A 25,642-nucleotide genomic window follows, 5' to 3' on the forward strand; every position below is an offset into this window, starting at 1 on the left:
TAGGGCTGTACCGAGATGCCCGCCTCTCCCCACAGCTGCTTCCGGTTTCTACCCGCCCACTTCTGGTCTCCTTCGCTTTCAAAGCATTGGGCGGGAATTGCTCTGACAGTAGCTCCCTGGAGGATGGAAGAGGCGTCTTCGGTGAGTAGTGAAAGCTTTTAAACTGCTGGTGGGTCCAGCTTGCGGCATGGGTTTTGTGGCCAACGCGGTTGTGGCCGACTCCCCGGCTTGTATCTCAGAAGGGTGAGATGATTTTCCAGATCTGCCCTTCGGGACCAAGGATTGAAGTATTTGATTTTCGCGAGGAGGCAGTGAAGTCCCGCACCTGGTTCCTGGGGTCTTCCCTCCTTTCCCCAGATCATCCTCATCCCGGTTCTTTTTTCCTTAATCTCCCCCGGCGGCCCGTAGGGAGGCCAAGTGCGGCCTTAGAGGTTAGTGTCACGGGCATTGACGTGATTGCGGTCGGCAGCGTCGCTAGCCCGAGGCAGGTAAACATCGCGTTATTTGTGTTTTGCCAAACTTGGTGCTCGCTCCCTGTGCTTACACTGAGGCCTCGGTTGAGCGACTTGGTTTCCCTTTATTTCAGTAAACCGATAAGAAAATTAAGAGAATTTAGGATGCCTCCCTTTTTCTTACAGACTCAGGAGTAAATTCTTTGCTGTAGTATATATAGTCTGGCCTCAAACTACCATTCCAGTCTTGTTTCTGTCGGTTACTCCCATACACGTTCAAGTCGTTGAATTTTCCCTGTGCCCGAACAGAACAGTTTCTTTCCAACTGTTCTGCCATCAGGCTTTTGCTACTTTCTCTTAAATACTTCATTCTTGGTCCTTCTGGCTAAATATTTAAAAATGTAATTCCGTGTTACTTTTTTTTTTTCCCCCTGAGTACCATATATCATTACCCCCCCACACACACACACGTACAAATCAATTTGAGATAGTCATTCACTCATCTTTTATAACTTGTGTCACATGATATATAACTTTATATAGTAATTGTTTTCATATCTGTCTCTACCCACTGTCACCGGGTTGTGGTTTCCCGTGGATCTAAAGCAGGGCAAAATGTCTATCCCTTTTACATTTGCATTAAAATTTCTATTTTGGTTCCTTTACAACTGTCCAGGTAGTGATAGAAAATTTTGACTCCTATTTATTGAATTCTTACCTTGTTCTAAGTGTTGTTCTAGGCACTTTATGTATTCTGTACAAAATTTTAGCTTCACAAAAGCCTTTAATGTTGGTGCTTTTAACTTTAACCCCTTTTACCAGTGAGGAAATTGAACAGATTTACTTGCCTAAGGTAGTACATCAGAGCCAGAATTTGGAATCAAGCCATTTGTCCTTGTCCCTGACTTGCTCTTGGCAGTGGTTCTCAATCTGAGGTGCTTTAAGACCAGGAGACATTTAATAATGTTTGGGTTGTCACACCTTGGGGAAGGGAGGGTACTGGCAACTGGAGAACAGAAGTGCTGTAGAACACCTTACAGTTCTACACAGGCTGTGGGACAGCCTCCACAACAAAGAGTTATCCCATCCAAAATGTTGATAGTATCAAGCTTTAGAAAAGTTTTGTGCTATGGTTTATTGCCTCAAGTAGGTATGAATGAAAATGCTGCATTTTGTATTGCCGATAGTAAAGGACCAACCTTTTTTTTTTTTTAATTTTTAATCAGCCACAACTGATTCTTTTGTACAATTCAACCAAAAGTAATTGCTAATCAAACCCATAGAGTATATAACACCAAGAATGAAGCCTTATTTTAAGTTATAGACTTTGGGCGGTAGGCTATGTCAGTGGAACTTCATGAATTATGTACCACTGTGGTGTGGGAGGTTGGTAGTGGAGAAAGCTGGGATAATGAGGGGGTTCAGGGGATAGATGAGAACTCTATATACTTGCTGCTTAATTTTGATGTGAATGTAAAACATTAAAAAAAAAAAGTGGTGAGTTGTTTGTTTTGCTTTGTTTTAATGAATTCCTGGGGGTTGGGGCACCTGGGTGGCTCAGTTGGTTAAGCGACTGCTTGGGCTGCGGTCATGATCCTGGAGTCCCGGATGGAGTCCGGCATTGGGCTCCCAGCTCCACTGGAATGCTGCTTCTCCCTCTGATATTCTCCCCTCTCATTCTCTCTCTCACTATCTCTTTCTCAAATAAATAAATAAAATCTTAAAAAAAATTACTGGGAAAATGACATTTAAAAAGAAAAAAAAACAATTATTTTATAATAAGATGCAACATACATAAAATTGTTGCCAAATTACGATAAAAATTTCTAAATGAATACTGTCAGTTTCTATGTTTAAAAGGACAATAGTAGTTTGTGAGTCATATTTAGAGTAGCACTAAATTACAGGTTATTGAATAAAGAGTATCAAGAAAAACTGATTAATAGAACCAAACTATAAATAAGTGCCAGGTGAGAGTTAGACACCAGAAGCACCCACAGACTTTTAGAGTAGAGTGGAGTGGTTAGGAGGCATGGAGAGTGGGCCACTCATGCTCTGAGAGGGTGGGCAGAGACAGGAAAGGAGAGCAGTTCAGGTAGAGGGCATAGTGTATGCATTACTCAACGTGTGTTTGGAGAATCATCAAATCTAGCTAGAGAGAGAGAGAGAGTCTCATAAGGAGTAGTGGGAGAGAAGTATGGAACACCAGGCAGAGCTAGATTGTTAAGAACTGTAAATGGCATGGTAAAGAGTTGGATGCTGTATGGTAGGTATTGGGAAAGGATTTTTATTATTTTTTTAATTAAAAAAACGTCATTTATTTTGTTCCAGAATTTGGAATCAGAAACAACTGTGGTTGTTTGGTAGGGCTGACTCATGTCTTTTCCATGCAAGGTCAGCTGACGCATACTGGCTCAGGTATATGTACCAGGCTGGCAAGTTGGTACTAGCTATTGGCTGGGAGTTCAGCTGGAGCTCTTGCTGGGGCTTTCAGTTCCTCTCCATATTGGCCTTCGTCATAGCATGGTAGCTGGGTTCCAAGAGCAAATACTCCAAACATGAGCGTGTTGCAGCTGCTGGTCTCTTCATGTTTAGGCCAGTAAACTGGTCCAGAATCATTTTCACCATATTCTACTGCTCAAACAGCTACAGAGTCTGCCAAGATTTAAGATAAAAGGACATAGTCTCCATCTCTCAATAAGAGGAATAAAAAGGAATTTGCAGCATTTTTAATCTACCAAATGGAGTTAGGACTAAATTTCAGCCCTCACTTGCTCCTTCACCTTCTTCATTGAATAACCTGTACAGCTATATGTATGGTAGCCCTTCAAGAGCTGTTATGTGGATTGGTTTTTAAGTCAGGGAAGAATAAGGGCATGGATGCCACGTTGAAAGAATTAGGCATTTTGGGAATATAACACAAGCTGGGTGTAAAGTACCACATTGTTCAAGACCGAGGTAAAGTGTAATTTACCAGGGCTTTTTGTAACTGATCTTACATGTAGTCCCCAAGTATAGTTGGTGATCTTTCAATTAATTATTTACCACTATTTTCGTTAATGTTACTTAAAAAAAAAAAAAGCTTGAAACTTTATCTTTCAAAATTTGAAGAAATAGATTTATCCAAAGTATCTCCTTTATTGTTTCTCAATCTGCATATATAAATTATTAATCTAATTATTTGAACTTTTAGAAAAGGAATGGTGACTGGTATGTATCTAGTTGTATATGCCTAGAAAACGTGTGTGTGTGTATAAAATGTATATACTACATATATGTATGTGTGTGTGTACAGGCATACCTCATTTTATCACACTTAACAGATACTTTGATTCTTATAAATTGAAGGTTTGTGGCAATTCTACATCAGCAAGTCTTTTGACTCCATGTTTCCAACAGCATTTGCTGACTTCTGTCTGTTACATTTCAGGAATTCTTGCAAGATTTTAGAATCTTCCATTATTATTATATTTGTTATAGTGATCTGTGTTCAGTGACTGACTTTCTGAAAGCTCAGATGATAGCATTTTTCAGCTTTATGTATATTTTTTAGACATAATACTATTGCACACTTAGTAGACTACTGTATAATGTAAGCATAACTTTTACACGCAAATCAAACCAAAAATTTCATTTGACTCACTTTATTGCAATATTCGCTTTATTGTTGTCATCTAGAACAGAACCTGCAATATCTCTGAGGTATGCCTGTACATATATGCACACATGTGCATGCACACACATGCACACACACACACACACACCCCCCTCCATGTATACTGTACCTAACTTCTAAGCTTTCGATTCCTTAAGGTCTAATGCAAGAATAAACTATTCTGTTCCTTTAAACAATAATGAATTTGGTGATAAAGGACTATTAGATATGGAAAAGGAGTCATTTTAAATGTTGTCATTGACAACATTCACACTTCTGTGCCTGTTTTGTAATTTGTGGAAGGACAGAATAATCAGTATAATTTTTCTGTGCTTTTTAAAAATGTAATGGCAGAGTTTTAGCTTAAATTCTTATGAGTGACTTTTCCACTTGAATATCCATAGCATAGATTCGTAGTGTGGATCCTTAAGATTATCTCCTTTCATCTTTGGCATAAGTCGAATGAGAAATCTATTAGGCTTAAAATAAAAAGACCTGAGTATTAATCTTCAAGTTAATATTATATGTGACCAGAGTAAAACAATTCAATATTTTATATTTCCATTTTTTTATCGAAACATGGAGATAATGTTATTGTATGGGGTAGTATAAAGTAAGAGATGCAAAAGAACTTACACATGATTTTTTTAAAGCCATAAAAATAGAAGAAATTTCTAGGAATGAAACTGAATTAGATACACTTTCTTTAATAATAAGCAATGATACTTGTTTTAAAATATGTTTAAATGTTCTAAAAACAATACTTCCCCAAAACTTTCATTATGATTTTTTTAAAGAATATTTGGAACATTTATAGGTAGTTCTTTTTTTTTCTTCTTTTTTTCTTTTTTTTCATCAGAGAGAGAGGGAGCACAAGCAGAGGAAATGGCAGGCAGAGAGAGAAGCAGGCTCCCCACTGAGCAAGGAGGGCCTGAAGTGGCACTAGATACCAGGAACCAATGATCACGACCTGAGCTGAAGACAGCCACTTAACTGGCTGAGCCACCCAGGCGTCTCTATACATAGTTCTTTTTAACAAAATATTCGGCAAGCTTAAACTTATTTTTGTGTCCTTTTTATCTTCACAGATTTTTTGAAGCACTATTATAATTGTTCTGTTTAGATCAAGATGTCTAGCAAAACAAGTTCTTCCAAGAAAAGGTCTCAACAGTTAAAAAGAAACCCAAAAAGAAAAATTAATGATGAGGAAGTGGAGTTACCAGGGAAAAAGGTAATGAAAATACCGAGTTTATCTTTCAGAACTTTTTGATTAAAAATGTCATTTGAGGAATATGTGAAGACTAAAGGTCAGTTTGAGTACAAATTATAATAATTCATATCATTATGTGGGAGCTATTGCAACATAATTTATAAAAATTCTTAGATGAAAATTGTTTATTTCAATTTCTAAAGATACTGATTATAGAATTCTTTGTTGAGGAGAGGGTGATGGGACATTGCTAAGGTGTTTGAATGTGAAGACTAGGAGTAAAGTGTGTATACTTTACTTGAAATCTGTCAATTGGTGGAAGAGGTTTTTATTAACAGAAAAATTACCTTGGGAGGAATGAGCTGCTTTCTGCCATAATTTTGCCTCTCTCACAAAAGAATATTTAAAATGTAAAAAATTTTGTTGTGATTTATCCTATATTAGGCACTGCCTGTGTTTTTTGCAGGTAAAGTATATAACACTATTTCATAGGCAAAATGACTGAAGATTTCTTCAACATATTCTTAGACACAGGGCACCTAGATGTCTTGTTCAATTAAGCATTCCACTCTTGATTTTGGCTCAGGTCATGGTTTCCTGGGTAGTGGAATCAAGACCTGAGTAGGGCTCTGCACTCAGCAGGGAGTCTGCTAGAACGATTCTCTATCTCTGCTCCTACCCCCAATTGTGAGCTCTCTTACTCTATCTAAAATAAATAAAAATAAATCTTAAAAAGAAAATTATTGGAATTTTCTTGTGTTTTATTACCATTGTCCAGAAATTGTTTTAGTATATCCCCTGCCTGTGAAATCATAGAGCTCTCTTACTCTATCTAAAATAAATAAAAATAAATCTTAAAAAGAAAATTATTGGAATTCTCTTGTGCTTTATTACCATTGTCCAGAAATTGTTTTAGTATATCCCCTGCCTATGAAATCACACCCTTTCTTTGTAAAAGTGGCAATATACTTTTTCTGTCTAGCCAGAAGATATATGAATACTCTTCAACATACATGACAAATATATTGCAAAAGCAGTATCTTTTTATCTGATGTTTAATTATGTGTGCATGTTCTTTTCTCTAGGTTAGAAACACAGCAAAGAATAAAAATCCAAAGCATCTGCTTACTGAAGGTATTTATTTTCCATATCTTATTTAATTTGTCTGTCTCAAGCTGTCTATATTCATGAAAAAAATCTCAGCTTCTTGTTTATTAGTTGTACAAAAGCAAAAGATAGTAGGGGCTCCTGGGTGGCATAGTCAGTTGAGTGTCTGACTCTTCAGTTTGGCTCAGATTGTGATCTCAGGGTCATGAAATCAGAGCCCCATGTGGACTCTGCTCTCAGTGAGGAGTGTGCGAGTGTGCTTGGGACTTTCTCCCTCTCCCTTCCCACCCCGCCCCACCCCACCACACATGTGTTCTCTTTGTCTCAAATAAATAAATAAATTTTTTTTTTTTTAATCAAAAGATAGTAATAAAGCTATATTCTCATTTTTGCAAGTATAAGTAATACTGGTTAGACAGTAATTTTGGTCAGCTGCAATTTTACTTAACCGCCTCAAGCAAAATATTGAGTAAGGTTCTAAATTGATAAGAACTAGAGAAAATCAAAGTGTCCCACAATCTGAATTATTACTGATCTGTGATATATAGACACACCTACTGATTTCTCTTTAAAACAGATATACTTCTGTCCTACCACTATTGCATAGATTAGTTTGGGGCTACTGTCTACTTTTGTTTGCAGTAAATTAATTTGGAGTGGTCATCTTTCCTTAGGCATCACTTTATTGAGGAATTCCCTCTCTCTCCTCAGCAACACCAAGCTAGGAAGCTATACTTCCATAGTTCACAGTGTACTTTTTCTTTTGTAATGCTTTGAATACCTGTAATGATAATTATTTAGTTTCCCTTCTCTCTAAAACTAATCGTAATATGAGCCAATAGTGTATCTCCTTTGTTTATCCCTTAAAAGTAGAACAATACCAATAACCAAGTAGACCCTGAATATTTTGTTCCAGTTGCCATTCAGCATTTGGTAGAAATAGCTTTCTAGTCTTCTTAGTGAAGCTCTTTAATTTAGGTCATTTCTGGGAATCAGACTTTTATATTGAATCCTAATAATTGTAGCCTGCTTCTTCATTTAGAATTGCCTTGAGTTTGTATATGCAGTATCAGTTAGTAGTATTTTAGTTAACATAATATTAGACAGCATAATCATGCTCAACACCTGGCATATTATGTCTATGCAATAAAAAGGAAATTCAGCAGTTTGTGCAGTTTCATAATATTTTGGTTCTCATACTTCTATTAGCTTTTTAAAATAAATTTATACTTGAATCACTTTTTAAGTAGAAACATAAAACTTCAAGATTGACCTAGTCTCTTCTTTTACCAGTAACAAGACAAACAGAGCATACTGATCTAAAACAGGTTCGGATAACATCCAACAAGAGAAAAACCTGGCAGCCTCTTTCAGAGAGTAGTAGAGAGCATTTGCAAACTATGATGGATTCAGTAATAATGTAAGTATGAAAGGTTTCCATTTCGCCCTTGATCTCTACTTATATGTTTCCCATAGAAACATATTTCCTTAGAAACATTTCTTTATAAATGTCATTTATTTTACGGTCATAAGATGTTTTTCTGAAGAATATAATGTCTTTTGATGCTGTTAGCCTTACGCAGGAAGTCATTGTTAATTTCAGAAGCTTAGGATTCCATCAGTAAAAGAAAAGTGAAGTCTGTGTTGCATGACCTGCTACCTGTAAACTTTAAACTTGTTCTGTCACTAGGGCTACTTTAAGAAGTTGAGTTCCAGTTGACACTTAATATGTAAGCTACCATAGTGGGGATCAAAGAAAGTAAGACAGGATTCTGCCATCAAGAAGCTGAACTCATCTAAATTAATTATAATTATAGAATGTAATAAAAACTTTGATTGTACCTTTGCTTAAAATTGTATTTCAATAAATAAATGTGTGAAACAAAAATAAATAAAATAGTAGCAAGCTATTTTCATTACATAAAATTATAATCCTGATATCAAAACCTGAAAAAATAGAATATATGTACAAATACATACCCTGAAAACTGTTAAACTCCTTTCACTAATAATATAGATGTAGAATTACTAAACTAGAAATAGAATCCAAATGTATATCTAAAGAATAATTAACACTAAACAAATAAAATTTAGTTTAGGAACCCAAAGATTACTTTAGGAAAGCTATCAAAACAGCATAACAGATTAAACTAGGAAAACATAATGTGATATTTTAATATCTGTTCTAAACCATTTGCTGGATTCAATACTAATTCCTTATTTAAGAATAAAACAAAACAAAACAAAAAAAACTCTTTAAAGAACAAGAATGTAAGGATGCTTCCTTAACATGACAAAGATTGTCTATCTGGAGCCTACAGCAAGTATTCTACATAATGACAAAATCCTAGAGGCTTTCTCAGTAAAATCAGGAATAAAACTTGGGGAGGAAAGTGTATTTGATATAAAATAAAAAGTGGTTAATTCTGCCTGGCTAGCAAGGAGGGGCACTTGAAAGAAATCAGGGGGAAAAGTAAACACATTATATTCACTGTGTTTCAAACTAGTATTCATTCATCTTTTTTTTTTCTTTTCTAGAGCAATTTTGAGTAATAATGTTAGAGAAAATGAACGAGTTCAGTATCATCTTAACTATCTGAAGAAAAGGTAATGTTATGCAATAGTTTTTTTATAAAATATAAAAATATACTTTTAAAATAAAATTAGTGAGAGTCTGATCTGTTCTATGTTACCAGAACAGACATTTGTGGGATATAAATTTTTTCTTTCATGTTGGGTTTTTTTTTTTTGTTTTTGTTGTTGTTTTAAGAAGGTGAATGACTTGGAAATATATACTCTAAACTGCTGCTGCATGCAGTTATGAAATAAGTTAAGAGAATTTATTAAAAAAATGAGTCTGAAAATCACAAATACCTACTTTTACAGTTCATTTTTTTGTATTGGGATTTGAAAAGATATTATGTCAACTTTAACTCCGTCTTCATTTTTAGCAATTTGAAGTTAATGGTTTACCATTCTTATCTGAGATTTACTCCATTACTATTTTTTCACTTCAGATATTATATTAGATTATTTTCATAAGCAGCAAGTGTAATTTTCCAGGGTATTACTTATCTTCATCTTGTGGCAATTCACAAATGGAAGTTTCTTTTCAAGTGCTTTTAAAGTCACACTGCTGCCAAAGATATCAGTGACTACTATTTGCATAACTTTTCCCTCTTTTTTTTTCCTTTCTTTTCTTTTCTTCTCTTCTCTTCTCTTTCCTTTTCTTCTCTTTTCTTTTTCTTCTTTTCTCTTTTCTTTTTAAGATTTTTATTTATTTACTAGAGAGAGAGAGACAGAGAGAATGAGTGGGGAAAGAGGCAGTGGGAGAGGGATAAGCAAGCTCCCCACTGAGTGGATCCCAGGACCCTGAGATCATGACTCAAGCCAAAAGCAAAGCTGCTTAACTGACTGAGCCACCCAGGCACCCAACTTTTTCTTTTCATATCTTAGTTTCAGGTTTGCCTGAAAATAGTAGACTAGTTTCTAGTCTAGTCTAGTTTACTAGTTTCTAGTCTAGTCTAGACTAATTTCTAATCTAGTAAACTAGAGCTAGTAGACTTCTTGGGAAGTCTCAGCAAAAATTCTCCTTACTTTAAGTATAATTTCAACAGTAACAAAACAGAAAGGGTGGATGGGAAGGGGAGTTTGTATAGAGATTGAAGAGATTGAAGAAGGACTGCTAGAAGCGAACCTGCAACCTGCTTATGGGAATGATAGTCTAATATTAAAAGGGAAGGAGTGTACTAAAAACCCAGTGTATAAGCTAATACATAATAAAAGTGTAGCTATTTATTGCCTTTTAATAGAGAACAAATGTCATATTTGGTGTGTAAATGAGAATATTTTAGTACAATTAGATTTGCAGGATTCTTAAAAAATCTTATTAAAATAGAAGTGTAACATGAATACACCCTACTATGTCAACAACACCTAATCATCTTTCATAACATTTTTCTATAGAGCAGACTTTCTTAAAATATGTTTCTCTAAAAACCGTAGTGTCTAACCCATTCAGTTTGACTAGCAGCCCTGTTTTGTTTGTTTGATCATGAGTCTGCCCAATAGAAAAATGTTATGAATGATGATTAGGTGTAGTTGATGTATTCATGTAACACTTTTATTTTAATAAGATTTTTTAAGATTTCTGCAAATATAACCTCTGTTTACAACATGTAGAATAGTGAGTGACCCTTTCACAGAATTAACTTGATAAACTTGTAGAAGAAATTGTTCATAAATGGATCATTATTTTAGTTTAGAAATCAAGAACTTATGCCTCTTAGGAATGGTTATAGACACACATTTTTATTATTATTATTATTATTATTACTTTGTAAAGATTTATTTTAGGGGGAGAGAGGTGAAGAGTAAGTGAGGACATGGGCAGAGGGAGAGAAACCCAAGCAGACTCCATGTTGAGTGCAGAGTCATATGTAGGGGCTTGATCCCAGGACCCTGAGATTATGACCTAAACGGATATCCAGAGCTGGGCGCTTCAGAGACTGAGCCACCCAGGTGCCCTACAGGTTTTTATTCTTAAATGTGATGCCCTTCCTAATGATTGGATAACTGAGGTTTGTCCCAACAGTTTGATGAAAATTCTGATTGGTGCAGCTTTATATTACCTGCTTCTTTCTTTTTTCTTTACAAAAAATATTTTGAGTAAGATCCTAGAAAGATGAGTTTTGCTTTCCACTATTTATACCTGCAAATCTTAAATAGTAGGGTTTTTGAGAACTCCAAAATGTTGCTATTAAGAAGAAGCAACCAAATTTAGATTTTCCTCCTTAATCTCTTCCTCCTGGAATCTAAGAATTCAAGCTTTTAGGAAAGCTGTATTGCTTCCTGCTACCAGTGAGGGTAGTGATAGGTTAGTTTCCATTGGCAATCTAACCAACCCAGTTTGAAGGAAGATTTTATAACCTTGCTATATTTTGTTAACTTTTTTGTTTTTAATTTGGTTTTTAAAATTTTCTTTTTATTTTTTCTTCTATTCTTTCCTTTATTTACATATTTAGAGAGGATTCCTTAACTTTAATACTGCACAGTATTCATGTTGATTGTCCTTTTTTGTTTTAGTTTGACTAATATGCAGTTTTCTTTTTTTAAAAAATTACATATAATGTATTATTTGTTTCAGGAGTACAGGAATGTGATTCATCAGTCTTACACAATACACAGCCCTCACCAAAACACATACCCTCCCCATCACCCAGCCACCCTAACCCCCCCACCTCCCTCCCCTCCTAACCCTCTGTTTGTTTCCTAATATTAAGTCTCTTATGATTTGCCTCCCTCTCTGGTTTCATCTTGTTTCATTTTCTCCTCTCTATGCCAGCTATCCTCTGCCTTGTTTCCTAAATTCTGCATATCAGTGAGACCATATGATAGTCTTTTTCTGATTGACTTACTTTGCTTAGCATAATACCCTCTAGTTCCATCCATGTCTTTGCAAATGGCAAGATTTCAATTTTTTGATGACTGCATGATATTCCATTGTGTTATCCATTCATCTGTCAATGGACATCTGGACTTTTTCCCTAGTTTGGCTATTGTGGACATTGCTGCTATAAACATTGGTGTGCAGGTACCCCTTCGGATCACTATATTTGTATCTTTGGGGTAAATATCCAGTAGTGTAATTGCTGGGTCATAGACATGTTGATTATACTTTTAAACAAAGCACTTTAATCTTAACATTTTATTTGCCTTAAACTCTGTAGGACTCACTTATCTTTTAAAATCATTGTTAGAGTAACTAATACAGAGTTCTTTTCATTGGTCGTATTATCTAAGACAACTGAAATACAGAGTTCAGTGTCATAATTATGACTTACAGAGTAGTGTTTCATCTCTTAACCAGCTATTCACAATCAGTGATAGAATTATGTGCTATACTAGTCTAGGAAATATATTCAGAAGATACAAGGAATGTTTTATTTTAAAATATATTTAAATGAGGGTGCCTGGGTGGCTCAGTTGGTTAAGCAACTGCTTTTGGTTCAGGTCATGATCCTGGAGTCCCCGGATCAAGTCCCACCTTGGACTCCCTGCTCAGCACGGAGTCTGCTTCTCCCGCTGACCTCTCTCATGTTTTCTCTCTCTCTCTCTCTCTCAAATAAATAAATAAATATATTTAAAATATGTTTAAATGAAATTATATAAAAATGAAATTATATAAATATATATAATAAAATTGATTAGTGTGTAAAACAGAAATTTCTCCTTTCATGAAACAACTTAAGTGCTACATGATTTGAAGTAAATCTTAATAACTCAAAAGGCTAAAAGATAATGTGTCACGGCTTTTTAATGGGTGAGTCACTGCTAATGTTAGCTACTGTTAATAAAAGAATATGATAGCCCTTGAGAATATGAGGACAGAAAAAAGATAGCAGCAATCACAATTCAAAACACAACAAAACAAAATAAAAATAGTACTTAAAAAAGTAAACGTAATTTTTTTTTATTATTCCTAAGATTGCTACAACTATGTGAAACCCTTAAAGTCCCTCCCAAAAAGCTGAAAGATTTAACTAACGTGTCAAATCTACTGAAAATGGAAAGAGCACAGCACAGAGCTAATGAAGAAGGTCTGGCATTATTGCAGGTATGAAATTTGAACAGGGAGTCCATAATTAGAGAGTTAGGAGAAAGAGGAAGAGAATAAGAAATTTTTTTAACTATCATGATATTCTCTGAATAATAAATACTAGATCTTAGAACAGGGTTTTCATTAAATTCTTCTTTTATACTAATTGTTATTATTGTATGGCTAACATGTAACTAGGGCTTTCTGTGTTCTAGGCACTGCTCTAGGCACTTGTAGTTATATCCCTTAATTCTCAAAACAACTTCAAGATGTGTGTGCTATATGATTTTATTATACAAATGTGAAAAAGAGACCTATTTTTAGCTGAACCTTAGACAAACTGCTTAAAGTTAATGATGCACATCTTAGTCCAACTGCTGATTCTGATTCTCAATCATTATCTTGCAGAAGATAATGGGAGATAACATTAGGTATTATGACTAACTTCAGGCTTTTAGTTAGTGGATACTTGAACAGTTAAGAGAAACAAACGTACAGGGCTTATTAAGTAGTTATTAAGACTAAAGTTGATTAGACCATATATCCCTTATATCCCATATATCCCATTTCAAAGTAGTTTGTAGATGATGGCCCTTGGGTCTTTGTTAGCAATTTAGAAAATGCAGGATTGATAGTTATGCAAGGAATGCATCCCCCAGGGATTTCTAATAATTCAAAAATCACAATTTATTCCAGTTTTTCCATATGATTGAGAATAACATTGGATGCATTAGACTCTGAGCAACGAATTTACATATATTATAAATTAATTATATATATTATAACTTATGTGTATTATAAATTAATAAATTGCATATATTATAAATAGAAACTCACTTTCTTCTTAGTGTTAGGTTATATTGAATTTTTTTCCTGTTACTACTTTTCAAGAGGATATTTGCAGCACTGACACTAGTTCCACCATGTAATAAACAGTTGGATATCATTGACATAGTTTTTTTTTTTTATTTCAACTTTATTGGGCTAAAATTATAATTTGAAGTATACATTGTAGCGATTTGATATATGTACACATTGTGAAGGACTCCCTCATCTGGTAAATTAACACATCCTTCACCTCACATTATTTATTTTTTATTTTGTGTGTGTTAAGAACACTTAAGTTCTCTCTCATCAAATTTTTAAGTATACAGTACAGTATTATCAGTTATGATCACCTTGTTTTTCACATTAGATCATCACACCTCCTTCATCTTATAGCTGAACATTTATACCTTTTACTAACCTCTCCTTATTTTCTCCACTCCCAGCCCCTGGTAATCATGTTCTTACTCTTTTTTTGTGAATTTGGTTTTTTAAAGGTGATTTTAAAGGTTTTAAAGTGTAATCATGGCAGTTATCTTAATATTTAATACTTGAGTAAGTCACTTGAAAGTGGTCAGAGATAGTAAATGATAGTGTGATCTTCTGTAATACGAGGGGCATTTGTTTTCTAGAAAAAAGCATAAATACAGTTAAATGAAAAAAACTTTATTCAATCCTCAACACTTCTGACACCAAATATGTGGATTTTCCACATATAAATCAGGTGTTGCCATTACCCGTTCCTCATGTTCAATGATTTGCTAGCCTCCCAGGGTGTTCCACTAACCTGAAAGCTCTCTGAATCCAGTGCGTAGAATTTTCATGAAAGCTTCATCACGTAGGCAGAATTGATTATTAACTAAATCTCCCCTTCCCAAGAGACCAAGGAGTGGGGCTGAAAGTCCCAACCCTGTAATCACTTGGTTGCTTGCTCTGGCAACCAGCCTTCATCCTCTCTGAATCACTCATTAGCATAAACTCTCAGGTAAGGTTGAAAGAGGCTTATTATGACTAGCAAAGGATGCCACTGTGTCACCCCAATCACTCAACAGATTACAAGGATTTTAGAAGCTCTCTGTCAGAAACCAGGGATGAAAACCAAATACATATTTCTTATATCACAGCATTACAAGAGTCGGGTTTGCTTGCTTGATGGCCAGTTACTCAGTGGAAGCACTGTTTGCATTTTGGGCACAAGAGTCTTCACTGGCCTAACAAAACCGTTGAACTAGGAGTTTTTAGGTCTTGTCTGTATCCATCAGTTTTCTGTCATGTGCCTTACTTACAACCACTACCTTTTCCCACAGTAGCCTAGAGCTATTCTTTGGGGTGACTTCAAAAACCTCTATCAGCTAATAATGGAAGTTGTATTCATTGAGCTCTCTCATTCACTGATGGTGCTACAGAAAAGACAGTGGTGAGCGCTGTCTCTGAGACTGAGAAGATGGTATGGGAACTGCAAGGGCTCAGGTTTTTGATCTATATGGACCTCCGCATACGAACAGAGCCATAGGGGCGCCTGGGTGGCTCAGCGGATTAAGCCGCTGCCTTCAGCTCAGGTCATGATCTCAGGGTCCTGGGATTGAGCCCCACATCAGTCTCCCTGCTCAGCGGGGAGCCTGCCTCCTCCTCTCTCTCTGCCTGTCTCTGCCTGCTTGTCATCTCTGTCTGTCAAATAAATAAAATCTTAAAAAAAAAAAAAAAAAAAAAAAGAACAGAGCCATAGGATTTGACAACCAGAGTTAGCATAAGAACATATAAAAATAAGGACAAAAAATAGCAATCCACAGATAACAAAAGCATGCTAAAAGCGTGTGTTCACAAAACAGATGAACACTACCCTAATTCTTAAGCAAACTGAAAGAAATTCAGAAAAACAATAGAGGGTATGGAAAAAATCATAAATCGGCATTAGACATACTAAAAACTGAAGCCACAGAATTTAGGGAAAAATTACAAGTAAAGAAAAAGCTTTTCAGATTCTACGTTAGAAGAATTAAAGCAAATGTAACAAATAAATGCTAAAATAATAGTAAGGAGAAAATTTTAAGAATCAAAAAGAAACATTTTTTTTTTGAAGTTGAGAAAAACTGACAAAGTAAAAGCTCAGCATAGAAGATATGGCATAGGAATAGTAGGGCTACCAAAAGAAGATAACTAAAGCAATAGACCAATATATATATATTTTTAACCACAATGGAAATTTTTAGTCCTTATTATATTAACTTTTCTTTATTCATTGTTGTTATTCATTCCCTCTATAGTGGGTTGAATGGTGTCCCCCAAAATGATATGCCCAAGTCCTAGCCCTGGAACATATAATGTGTCCTTATTTGGAAAGAGAGTCTTCCCAGATATAATTAAAGATCTCAAGATGAGATCATCCTGGATTATCTTGGGTAGGTCCTAAATACAAAGACTAAAGTCCTTAAAGAGACAAACATGTCCTTAATAAGAGAAGGAGACATGGGAGAAAAGGCTGTGTGAAAAATGCAGAAATTGGAGCAAGCAGCCACAAGGAAGTCTGGGAGAGGCTGGAAGAGGCAAGAGAGGATTCTCCCTCAGAGATTTCAGGGGGAGCACTATCCTGCCCACACCTTGCTTTGGACATCTGCTCTCCAGGGCTGTGAGAGAATAAATTTCTGATTTCAGACACCAAGGGCGTGGCAGTTTTTTGGGCAGGCACAGTAAACTAATACATGTGGTAACACACATTGGTACTGGACAGGACTCTCTAAAATCCAAAAACCAAGTCACAGGAAGTTCAGGACCGAGGAACAGGTTAAACCTGACCCACAAATTCTGCAAAGCAAACTATCTAGTTTCCTGTACAAATCAATAGGAAAGAACAAAAAAAAAAAAAATGGACTGGAAAACTATACATGAAAGGAGACTTTATATGCACTTCCTAGAATTAGAATGGCCAAAATCTAGAACGTGGACAACAACAAAGGCAGATGAGGATGTGGAGCAATAGGAATTCTCATAGCTGGTGGGAAATGCTAAATGACACAACCAGTTTAGAATACAGTTTCTTACAAAATGAAACCTCTTACACATGATACAGCCATCATACGCCTTGGTATATTGTCATGAATGTTGGTATATTATACATGGATGTTTGAATATTGCACATGGATATTTGTGGCGGCTGTATTCATAATTGCCAAAAGTTGGAATACCAAGATGTCCTTCATTAGGTGATTGGATAAATAAATGTGGGATATCAGACAATGGAATATTATTCACCACTAAAAAAGAAATAAGCTATTGGGTCCTAAAGAGACATGGAGGAACCTTAAGTGCATATTATAAATCACAAGTGGAAGAAGCAAAACTGAAAAGGCTCCATACTGTATGACTGCCACTATGTGATGAGTTAGAAAACGCAGAACCGGAGAATAAAAAGATGAGTGGTTGCCAGGGGTGTGTTGTGGCTTAGAGATGGATAGGCACAGCACAGCAAATTTTTAGGCCATCAGTCCTTGGGCTCTGCTGTATTCACACAGGTCTACCAGGATCTCTGACTGTAGCAGTTTTGCTGAATTATGCAGGAAATATTCTTGTACATGGGTTGAATCTCCTTGTTCCATGGAAATTAAATCTCCATGTAATGAATTAGTATGTTGATAAATTACTTTCTCGGAAGTTTGTTTTGCAAAAGGAAAATAATTTACCAGTTTTTTCTAAAAATTTTTCAGTATATCTGGTATTTAAGAAATATGTATATTAATACCTATTTGGGTTTTATTTAATACTGTATTTAATTTAAAACATTAACTTTCTGATCTCTTACTCAGGAAGAAATAGATAAAATAGTCGAAACCATAGAGTCAACAACTGGGAATATTCAGAGCCTAAAGAACAAAATTCAGGTTCTGACAAGTGAAGTGGAAGAAGAGGAGGAGAAAGTAAAACAGGTAATTGTTTAATGATGCATATCTTGAGTCTGGATAAGTTTTTTAATGCTTATCTCTCAGCAAGACAACTTTTGAATGTAAGAAGAGAGGAATCAGCCTTTTGAAATAATCTGTAGCTTTCTTTTTCTACTTCAGATGTTTCAAATAGATAGTGGGATACTCTGTCTTCCAGAACTTTCTCAGAAGAGTCTCAAAGCAGCCACACTTCAGGTAAATGCTAATTTGCCATATCAGCTGTATCATCAGTTGTGACTTGCATATATAAAACCATAATATCCTTTTCCTTTTTTTAAAGACAAATGATATCTATGATACGTTTGTAGGCACATTATTTTTCTGACTTGACAGAATAGTTTGAACATCTTATTTTGTGAGCATCTTTCATGTGGATCTCTCATTCTTGTCAATAACTGTATAACATTGCATTTTACCATACTATAATTTGTGAATTACTGGTGGAAATAAATGATTTTGCAGTTACAAATAATACTCAGTATTGCTTGTATATATATCTTTAGATATTTGTGTAGTTGTAACTGCAAGGTAGATTTCTGGAAGTAAATTCCAATAGTTGAGTTTGTTTATGCTTCTAATAATGGCCTATAACTCTTCATGAAATAATGTTGTGTTATTTGTAGCAGACTATATACTGGGCTCTGTTTTCACAGGTTCCCAGTAGCTATTATGGTATAAATGTTTATGGTGGTAGAAATTCTACAAGTTTCTCAAAAATAACTTAAAATAGTCCTATCTGTAATCCATTTAGAGTGAAAGGAAAGGGAATAGACAGAGGTAAAACAGAATAATACAAATTTGAAAGAATAGGAATATGGTGTTATATGTCAATTATATCTCAGTTTTTTAAAAATTTTAAACTAATTGTGCTATTATACCTACAGAAAGAAATTTTGACATCAATTCCAAACCATGAAGCTCTTCTGAGAGACGTAGATATTCTCCATAACTCATCCCAGATGAAGAATATGTTAACTTTCATCGAAGAAGCCTATAAGAGACTGGATGCCCTTTAAGAGATTTTTAGTCTGTTCTATATTAATTTAAAGTTTATGAGTTTGTAAAACTTAGCCTATGATGATACCTCTGAAGCTGAGGCTTCTTTGGAATTTATTTTCAACATACACTTAAAATTAGCCTCTGTAGATCTATTAGCATCTAATGTAGTTCTAAACACTGTTTTTAATTGGTGTCAAATCTAGCAACTCACATTTCTGTTGCTGTTTATCCAGTGGTTTTCCTGAGCTGCTCTCTAATGATTTACAAAGGCTGAATGGAGTTCTTTTATTGATTAGTGCCGAGGAACTGTGATACTATAATGCAATATGTGGAAAGTGTGTAGAGTGCCTAGCACATAAAAACACAATTGTTTGCAATCATTATTATTTAGTTCATAACTTGTATTTTCTGTCTGGTCATCTGGAACTTGAGAAATCCCCAAATGCTTTTATTCTTTTACATGACCCTCTAGACCTTTTGTGACATAATTAAGATTTCCTAGGTGTCTTTACCTTTGGGAGTAGCATGAACATTTTATTTCTTTGGTTGGATTATTGACTAGATGATGAATATTTTCCACTGTCATCAAAGCATAATTTCATTTAAAAGGAACCTAAACACATTTATTCCCTTAAAAGAAAAACCAAACAAAAAACCCCTTTTTGCAAACCTTTTCTCATTGTAATAATAATGTTAGGAATTAGTTGGACAGTTAGGTGGTCTGGACCAGGGTCCCCAACAAGAAAACATGGAAATAGGACAGCTAAGACAAAACAGTACAAACATCCTATTTTGTACTAGCATTTTGTTTTTCAGCCTTTATAGAAATGACTTCTGCAAGATGTTTTAAAATGAAACAAAGCATCTGTCACTATCACGAACTGGGGCAGTGAAGACATAATTCCCCATATGTTACCCAAAAAGGCCATCATCACATAAACATTAACCTAATAGGTAGACAGATGCATGATCAAAGCCCTGATCAGCATGCCTTAGAACACTTTGGTTGCTTAAAATAGTTCTCCAAAAGTGCTCATAAAAACCCCTAGACTTAGAAACTCCAGTGCAACCCTCTTGGGTCCCCTCCCTCTTTGGGAGTTTTGTACTATCGCTCAATAAACTCTGCTTTGCTGGTTACCAGTCTTCGTCTGGTCTACCTCTTCATTCTTCATAGTGGCATGACCAAGAACCTTGGGCATTAAAGAAAAAGATATTCCGAAATATTTTCTTGGGAGTTCATCCAGGATCTCCACCAGCATAAAGGACATCTAACTGTGTATAGCAGAAAGCGTCTCTCTCTCCATTTTGTTAAAACAGTGGACACCCATCAGTCACATAAGAGCGGATTAGCATGCCTGCCATTCTCAAATCTCTGGTGACAGGCTCTCTGGGCTCCTTTCTGATTGATCCCCCAACATAAGTTCTGAGGACTCAGAACTCATTTCAGGCGATCACTGGATGTGGGGGACCTAGAGAAAACTGATAGACCGAGACTATCCTTTGGTGGACACCCAAAGGCTCTCTGAGGGACCTGGCTCCTTACATGCCTATCCAGGTATTGAGAGAAAAAACCCTTTACTGCTCTTTTCTCAGACATCCAATGGTTCAGGTGGCCTTCAAGGGATCACACACACAGTTCCCTGTCAACAGCCTTCCTCCTCTGCCATGTGCCCTGTGGTGGCATCTCTGACTCATACTCCTTACCCCGGCTCCCGGGTCAGGTGGAAGCATGTATTACTATACTTACCAGAAGGGCTGGCAACCAAGGCTTCCTCAGGGTCCAGGCCCATGCTGTGCATCAGGAAGCACCCCCCACCCGCACTGCTTTAATCCCTATATTAGATCACTGGCATCATCTGCTCTGTGCATAGATGGAGAAGAAATGTGGGTGCTCTTTCTGCACAAATGATGGATAGAATCCAACCCCCATAAGCCTAGGCCTGAAGGAGTACTCACACATGGTGGCAGGTGCCATTTTACTACACCTGACAAATTGTTAATTCCCCTATCTATACTTTAAGATAGACACCCCCCCCCCCCATATTGGCTTCATCACCTATAGGAAGGAATGGCAAAACAGGGCTGGTAAACTAATGTCTACCCAGGCAGCTTCCATCTCCCCAAGTTCCTTCATCATACCCCTCCAAAAGGTGGCCTTTACTAACCTCTTCTTGTGGCTATGCCAGACGGGACAATTCTGTTATGCCATCATGCCAACTTTCAACGAGTCAAAAGAAGTCTAGCATTTCCATCAACTACTCAGGGAGACTTAATAGGTCATGACTGGTACCCCTCAAGTCCCATGGATAGGAAACGGGACAAAAAAGAAAAAAAAGATTAGGGCAAGGGTCACTCTCTACAGGTAGGGTCAAGCCTGGGTAAGCACAACTACTCCCGGCCCCTCACAGAATTGATAGGGTCCTTGGTCGTCAGTCACATAAATGGGCCAGGCCATCAGGTCAGGAAAGGTCTTCCTGATCTATTATAAGGAACTGACTTAAGGGATGCCTTTTCCTCTCTTCCTGTAGATGGGCAACTGTAATTCCCTGCCCAACACTAGTACTCCTTTAAGATGCATCCTGAATATCTGGAAACATTTTGACCTGCAAACCTTGAAGAAAAGGCAGCTTACTTTCTTTTGTTCCAAGGCATGACCACAATACAAATTGGAGGAGGCGACATGGCCACTTGTGGGAGGTATCAATTATAATACAAGGCATCAATTTTACAATTAGACTTGTTTTGCAAACGTGAGGGAAAACGGACAGAATAACCCTATGTACAACGTTTCTGGCCCTTAAAGGAAAATAAGGGCCTGTGCCAGCAGTGTAGGATTGATTCCAGCTTCCTGGCTGCTCTCTCCTGCGGCCGGCCACTAGAGGGGGACAAAGGACTACCACACCCACACTGAAGGTACATAGGCAAATGGCCTCAAGGTGGTTATTGGGGTCTTAGGTCAGTTCCCTCTATCTGGAACCCGTACTGGTGCTTGGGGGCTCTATCCCTTCCAAGAACATGTACCTGGAGAAGGACCAAGGGAAGGAGATGCTGCTATGGCTAGGGTATAGGAGCTCTTTTCATTGCAAGACTTAAAACAAAGGGGAACCTTGGAAAATTTTCCAACAACCCAGACAAATATATTGAAGCCTTCCAAAATCTCACATGTTTGAATTAACATGGAAGGATGTAGAGCTCTCATTAAATCAAACCCTCTCCAAGGCAGAGAAATGTGGGTTTCTGGCCACCAGTGAAAAATAGGGAGACAAACAGCAACTTCATTACCAGGGCATTACCATTGGTGGCTTCCAGTTCCCAAATGGAGCCCACGCTGTCCCTCCCCAGTATTCCAATTGGTACCTAATGATCCCCTCAAAAACTGGTACCAAGCTCACTTCCAGGCTTGCATCCTTGAGGGATTAAGAAGATCAAAGGTTAATTAAGCCTCTGAATTATGCCAAGTTGCCTATCATCACCCAAATTCAAGAGGAAAACCCAACAGCCTTCTTAGGTTGAGAGAGGCTCTCATTAAATACGGCTATCTCCCCCAGTTCTCCCGAGGCAGAGATCATTCTCAAAGACAAATCTCTGAACCAGTCAGCCCCAGATACTCAATAAAAGTTGGTTGTTAGACAAGAGGGGACCCTAAAAGGGCACTTATGCACTGCTAACCAGATCTTTTACAACCAGGCCCAAAAGGAGAGTAAGAAACAAGAAAAGTGACTAAGAAAGAAGTCCAAGACCCTAGTTCCAGCCTTATATACGTTTACCAACTTGGCCCCTCAAGGCTCTGCTACTAAATGCCACTGAAGTGGCTGCCCACGACACTGAAAGTGAGAATGCTCTCAAAAGCAAAAATCAAAGCCCTGCAACCCATGTCCTACATGTAGAGGAGGACACTGGGAATCTGAATGCCCTTGGGGATCTCAATCTGCAAGGGCTCAGACAACCAGCACTCCCAACAGGGACTGGTGGGGCCCAGGGTCCTTCACGGTGACTCCCCAACAATAGATTACCAATGGAAACCCAGAGCCTCAGGTAGTTCTGGAGATAGAAAGCCAGTCAATTTCCTTCTTGATACTACTTTCACTCCAGGCCAACTGTCTAACAACAGCATTGTTGTTAAGGGTGTCACTGGACAGCCCATAACCAGATTTTTTTTAGCCCGTTGGGATGCATTTGGGGAAATCCAATTTTCTCACTCACCTTCTTAATAATGCCTGAGCGCCCCACACATACATAATATCTCTATAGAGATATTATGTCCAGTCTGGAAACTCTCATACTGATACCCACTGGACAGGCTAGCAATTGCTTACCCTTAATAGAGGCTGATATATAGATATAGATATATAGATATAGGTACAGAAATATATAGATGCCATTTATTAATTTTTATTAACATGTAATGTATTATTAGCCCCAGGGGTACAGGTCTGTGAATCACCAGGTTTATACCTTTCACAGCACTCACCATAGCACATACCCTCCCCAATGTCCATAACCCAACCATCCTCTCCCTACCCCCATCTCCCAGCAAATCTGTTTGATTTATGAGATTAAGAGTCTCTTATGGCTTGTCTCCCTCCTGATCCCCTCTTGTTTCATTTTTTCCTTCCCTACCGCCCAAGCCCCCCATATTGCCTATTAAATTCTTCTATCAGGAAGATCATATGATAATTGTCTTTCTCTGATTGACTTATTTCACTCAGCATAATACACTCTAGTTCCATCCATGTCACTACAAATGGCAAGATTTCATTTCTTTTGATGGCTGCATAGTATTACAATTACATAGTATTACCATATATATATATATATATATATATATATATATATATATATATGAAGAATATATATATTCTTTATCCATTTATCTGTTGATGGACATCTAGGTTCTTTCCATAGTTTGGCTGTTGTGGACATTGCTACTACAAACATTCGGGTGCAATAGTGCGATTGCTGGGTCATAGGGTAGCTCTATTTTCAACATTTTAAGGAGCCTTAATGCTATTTTCCAGAATTGTTGCAGCAGCTTCCATTCCCACCAATAATGTAGGAGGGTTCCCCTTTCTCTGCATCCTCACCAGCATCTGACTTGTTAAATTTTAGCTATTCTGACTGATGTGAGGTGGTATCTCATTGTGGTTTTGATTTGTATTTCCCTGATGCCAATGGATGTTGAACAATTTTTCATGTGTCTGTAGCCATCTGGATGTCTTCTTTGCAGAAATGTCTGTTCATGTCTTCTGCCCATTTCTTTATTGGATTATTTGTTCTTTGGGTGTTGAGTTTGATAAGTTCTTCATAGATTTTGGAAACTGGCCCTTTATCGATATGTTGTTTGCAAATATCTTCTCCCATTCTGTCAGTTGTCTTTTGGTTTTGTTGGCTAATTCCTTTGCTGTGCAAAAGATTTTGATCTTGATGAAGTTCCAGTAGTTCATTTTTGCCCTTGCTTCCCTTGCCTTTGCTGATGTTTCCAGGAAGAAATTGCTGTGGCTGAGGTCGAAGAGGTTGCTGATTTTGTTCTCATCAAGGATTTTGATAAATTTCTTTCTCACATTGGTACTTCATCCATTTTAAGTGTATTTTTGTGTGTGGTGTAAGGAAATGGTCCAGTTTCATTTTTCTGCAGGTGGCTGTCCAATTTCCCAATACCGTTTGTTGAAGAGACAAATGTAGGACATTCTTTCCTGCTTTGTCAAAGACCAGTTGACCATAGAGTTGACGGACTATTTCTGGGCTTTCTATTCTGTTCCATTGATCTATGTGTCTGTTTTTGTGCCAGTACCATACTGTCTTGAAGATGACAACTTTGTAATAGAGCTTGAAGTCTGGAATTGTGATGTCACCAACTTTGGCTTTCTTTTTCAACCTTTCTCTGGCTATCCGAGGTCTTTTCTGGTTCCATATAAATTTTAGGATTATTTGTTTCATTTGAAAAAAATGAATGGTATTTTGATAGGGATTGCATTAAAGGTGTAGATTGCTTTAGGTAGCATAGATATTTGTTCTTCCAATCCATGAGTATGTTCTTTGTATCTTCCTCAATTTCTTTCATGAGTTTTATGAGTATAGATTCTTTGCCTCTTTTGTTAGGTTTATTCCGAGGTACCTTATGGTTTTGGGTGCAATTGTATATGGGATTGACTCCTTAATCTCTCTTTCCTCTGTCTTGTTGTTGGTGTAGAGAAATGCAACTGATTTCTGTGCATTGATTTTATATCTTGACACTTTACTGAATTCCTGTACAAGTTCTAGCAAATTTGGAGTGGAGTCTTTTGGGTTTCCCCATATAAAGTATTATATCATCTGCAAAGAATGATATTTTGACTTCTTCTTTGCCGATTTGGATGCCTTTAATTTCTTTTCATTGTCTGATTGCTGAGGCTAGGACTTCTAGTACTATGTTGAAAAGCAGTGATGATAATGGACATCCCTACCATGTTCCTGACCTTAATGAAAAAGCTCTCAGTTTTTCTCCATTGAGAATGATATTCGCTGTGGGTTTTTCATAGATGACTTTGATGATATTGAGGTATGTACCCTCTATCCCTACACTTTGAAGAGTTTTGATCAAGAAAGGATGCTGTACTTTTGTCAAATGCTTTTTCAGTGTCTATTGAGACTATCATATGGTTCTTGTTCTTTCTTTTATTAATGTATTATATCACATTGATTGATTTACAGATGTTGAACCAACCTTGCAACCCTGGAATAAATCCCACTTGGTCGTGGTGAATAATCCTTTTAATGCACCATTGGATCCTATTGGCAGGTACTTTGGTGAGAATTTTCACGTCTGTTTTCATTAAGAATATTGGTCTGTTATCCCCTTTTTTGTTGGTGTCTTTATCTGGT

At 36.8% G+C, this 25,642-nt stretch overlaps 1 protein-coding gene across 1 annotated transcript; it reads left to right on the forward strand.

The window, feature by feature from the left end:
- Positions 1 to 10: 10 nt before the first annotated feature.
- On the forward strand, positions 11 to 19,918 carry CENPQ (centromere protein Q). The gene is made up of 9 exons (XM_059178206.1): positions 11 to 141; positions 5,196 to 5,338; positions 6,403 to 6,451; positions 7,718 to 7,844; positions 8,963 to 9,031; positions 12,911 to 13,040; positions 17,648 to 17,767; positions 17,903 to 17,977; positions 18,667 to 19,918. Exons 2-9 carry the CDS (start codon positions 5,237 to 5,239, stop codon positions 18,796 to 18,798), a joined length of 804 nt encoding a protein of 267 aa, XP_059034189.1. The 5' UTR covers positions 11 to 141; positions 5,196 to 5,236; the 3' UTR covers positions 18,799 to 19,918.
- The last annotated feature ends 5,724 nt before the right edge of the window (positions 19,919 to 25,642 follow it).

The sequence above is a fragment of the Mustela lutreola genome, chromosome 6 (genome assembly GCF_030435805.1).
Source record: "Mustela lutreola isolate mMusLut2 chromosome 6, mMusLut2.pri, whole genome shotgun sequence".
Classification (NCBI taxonomy): Eukaryota; Metazoa; Chordata; class Mammalia; order Carnivora; family Mustelidae; genus Mustela; species Mustela lutreola.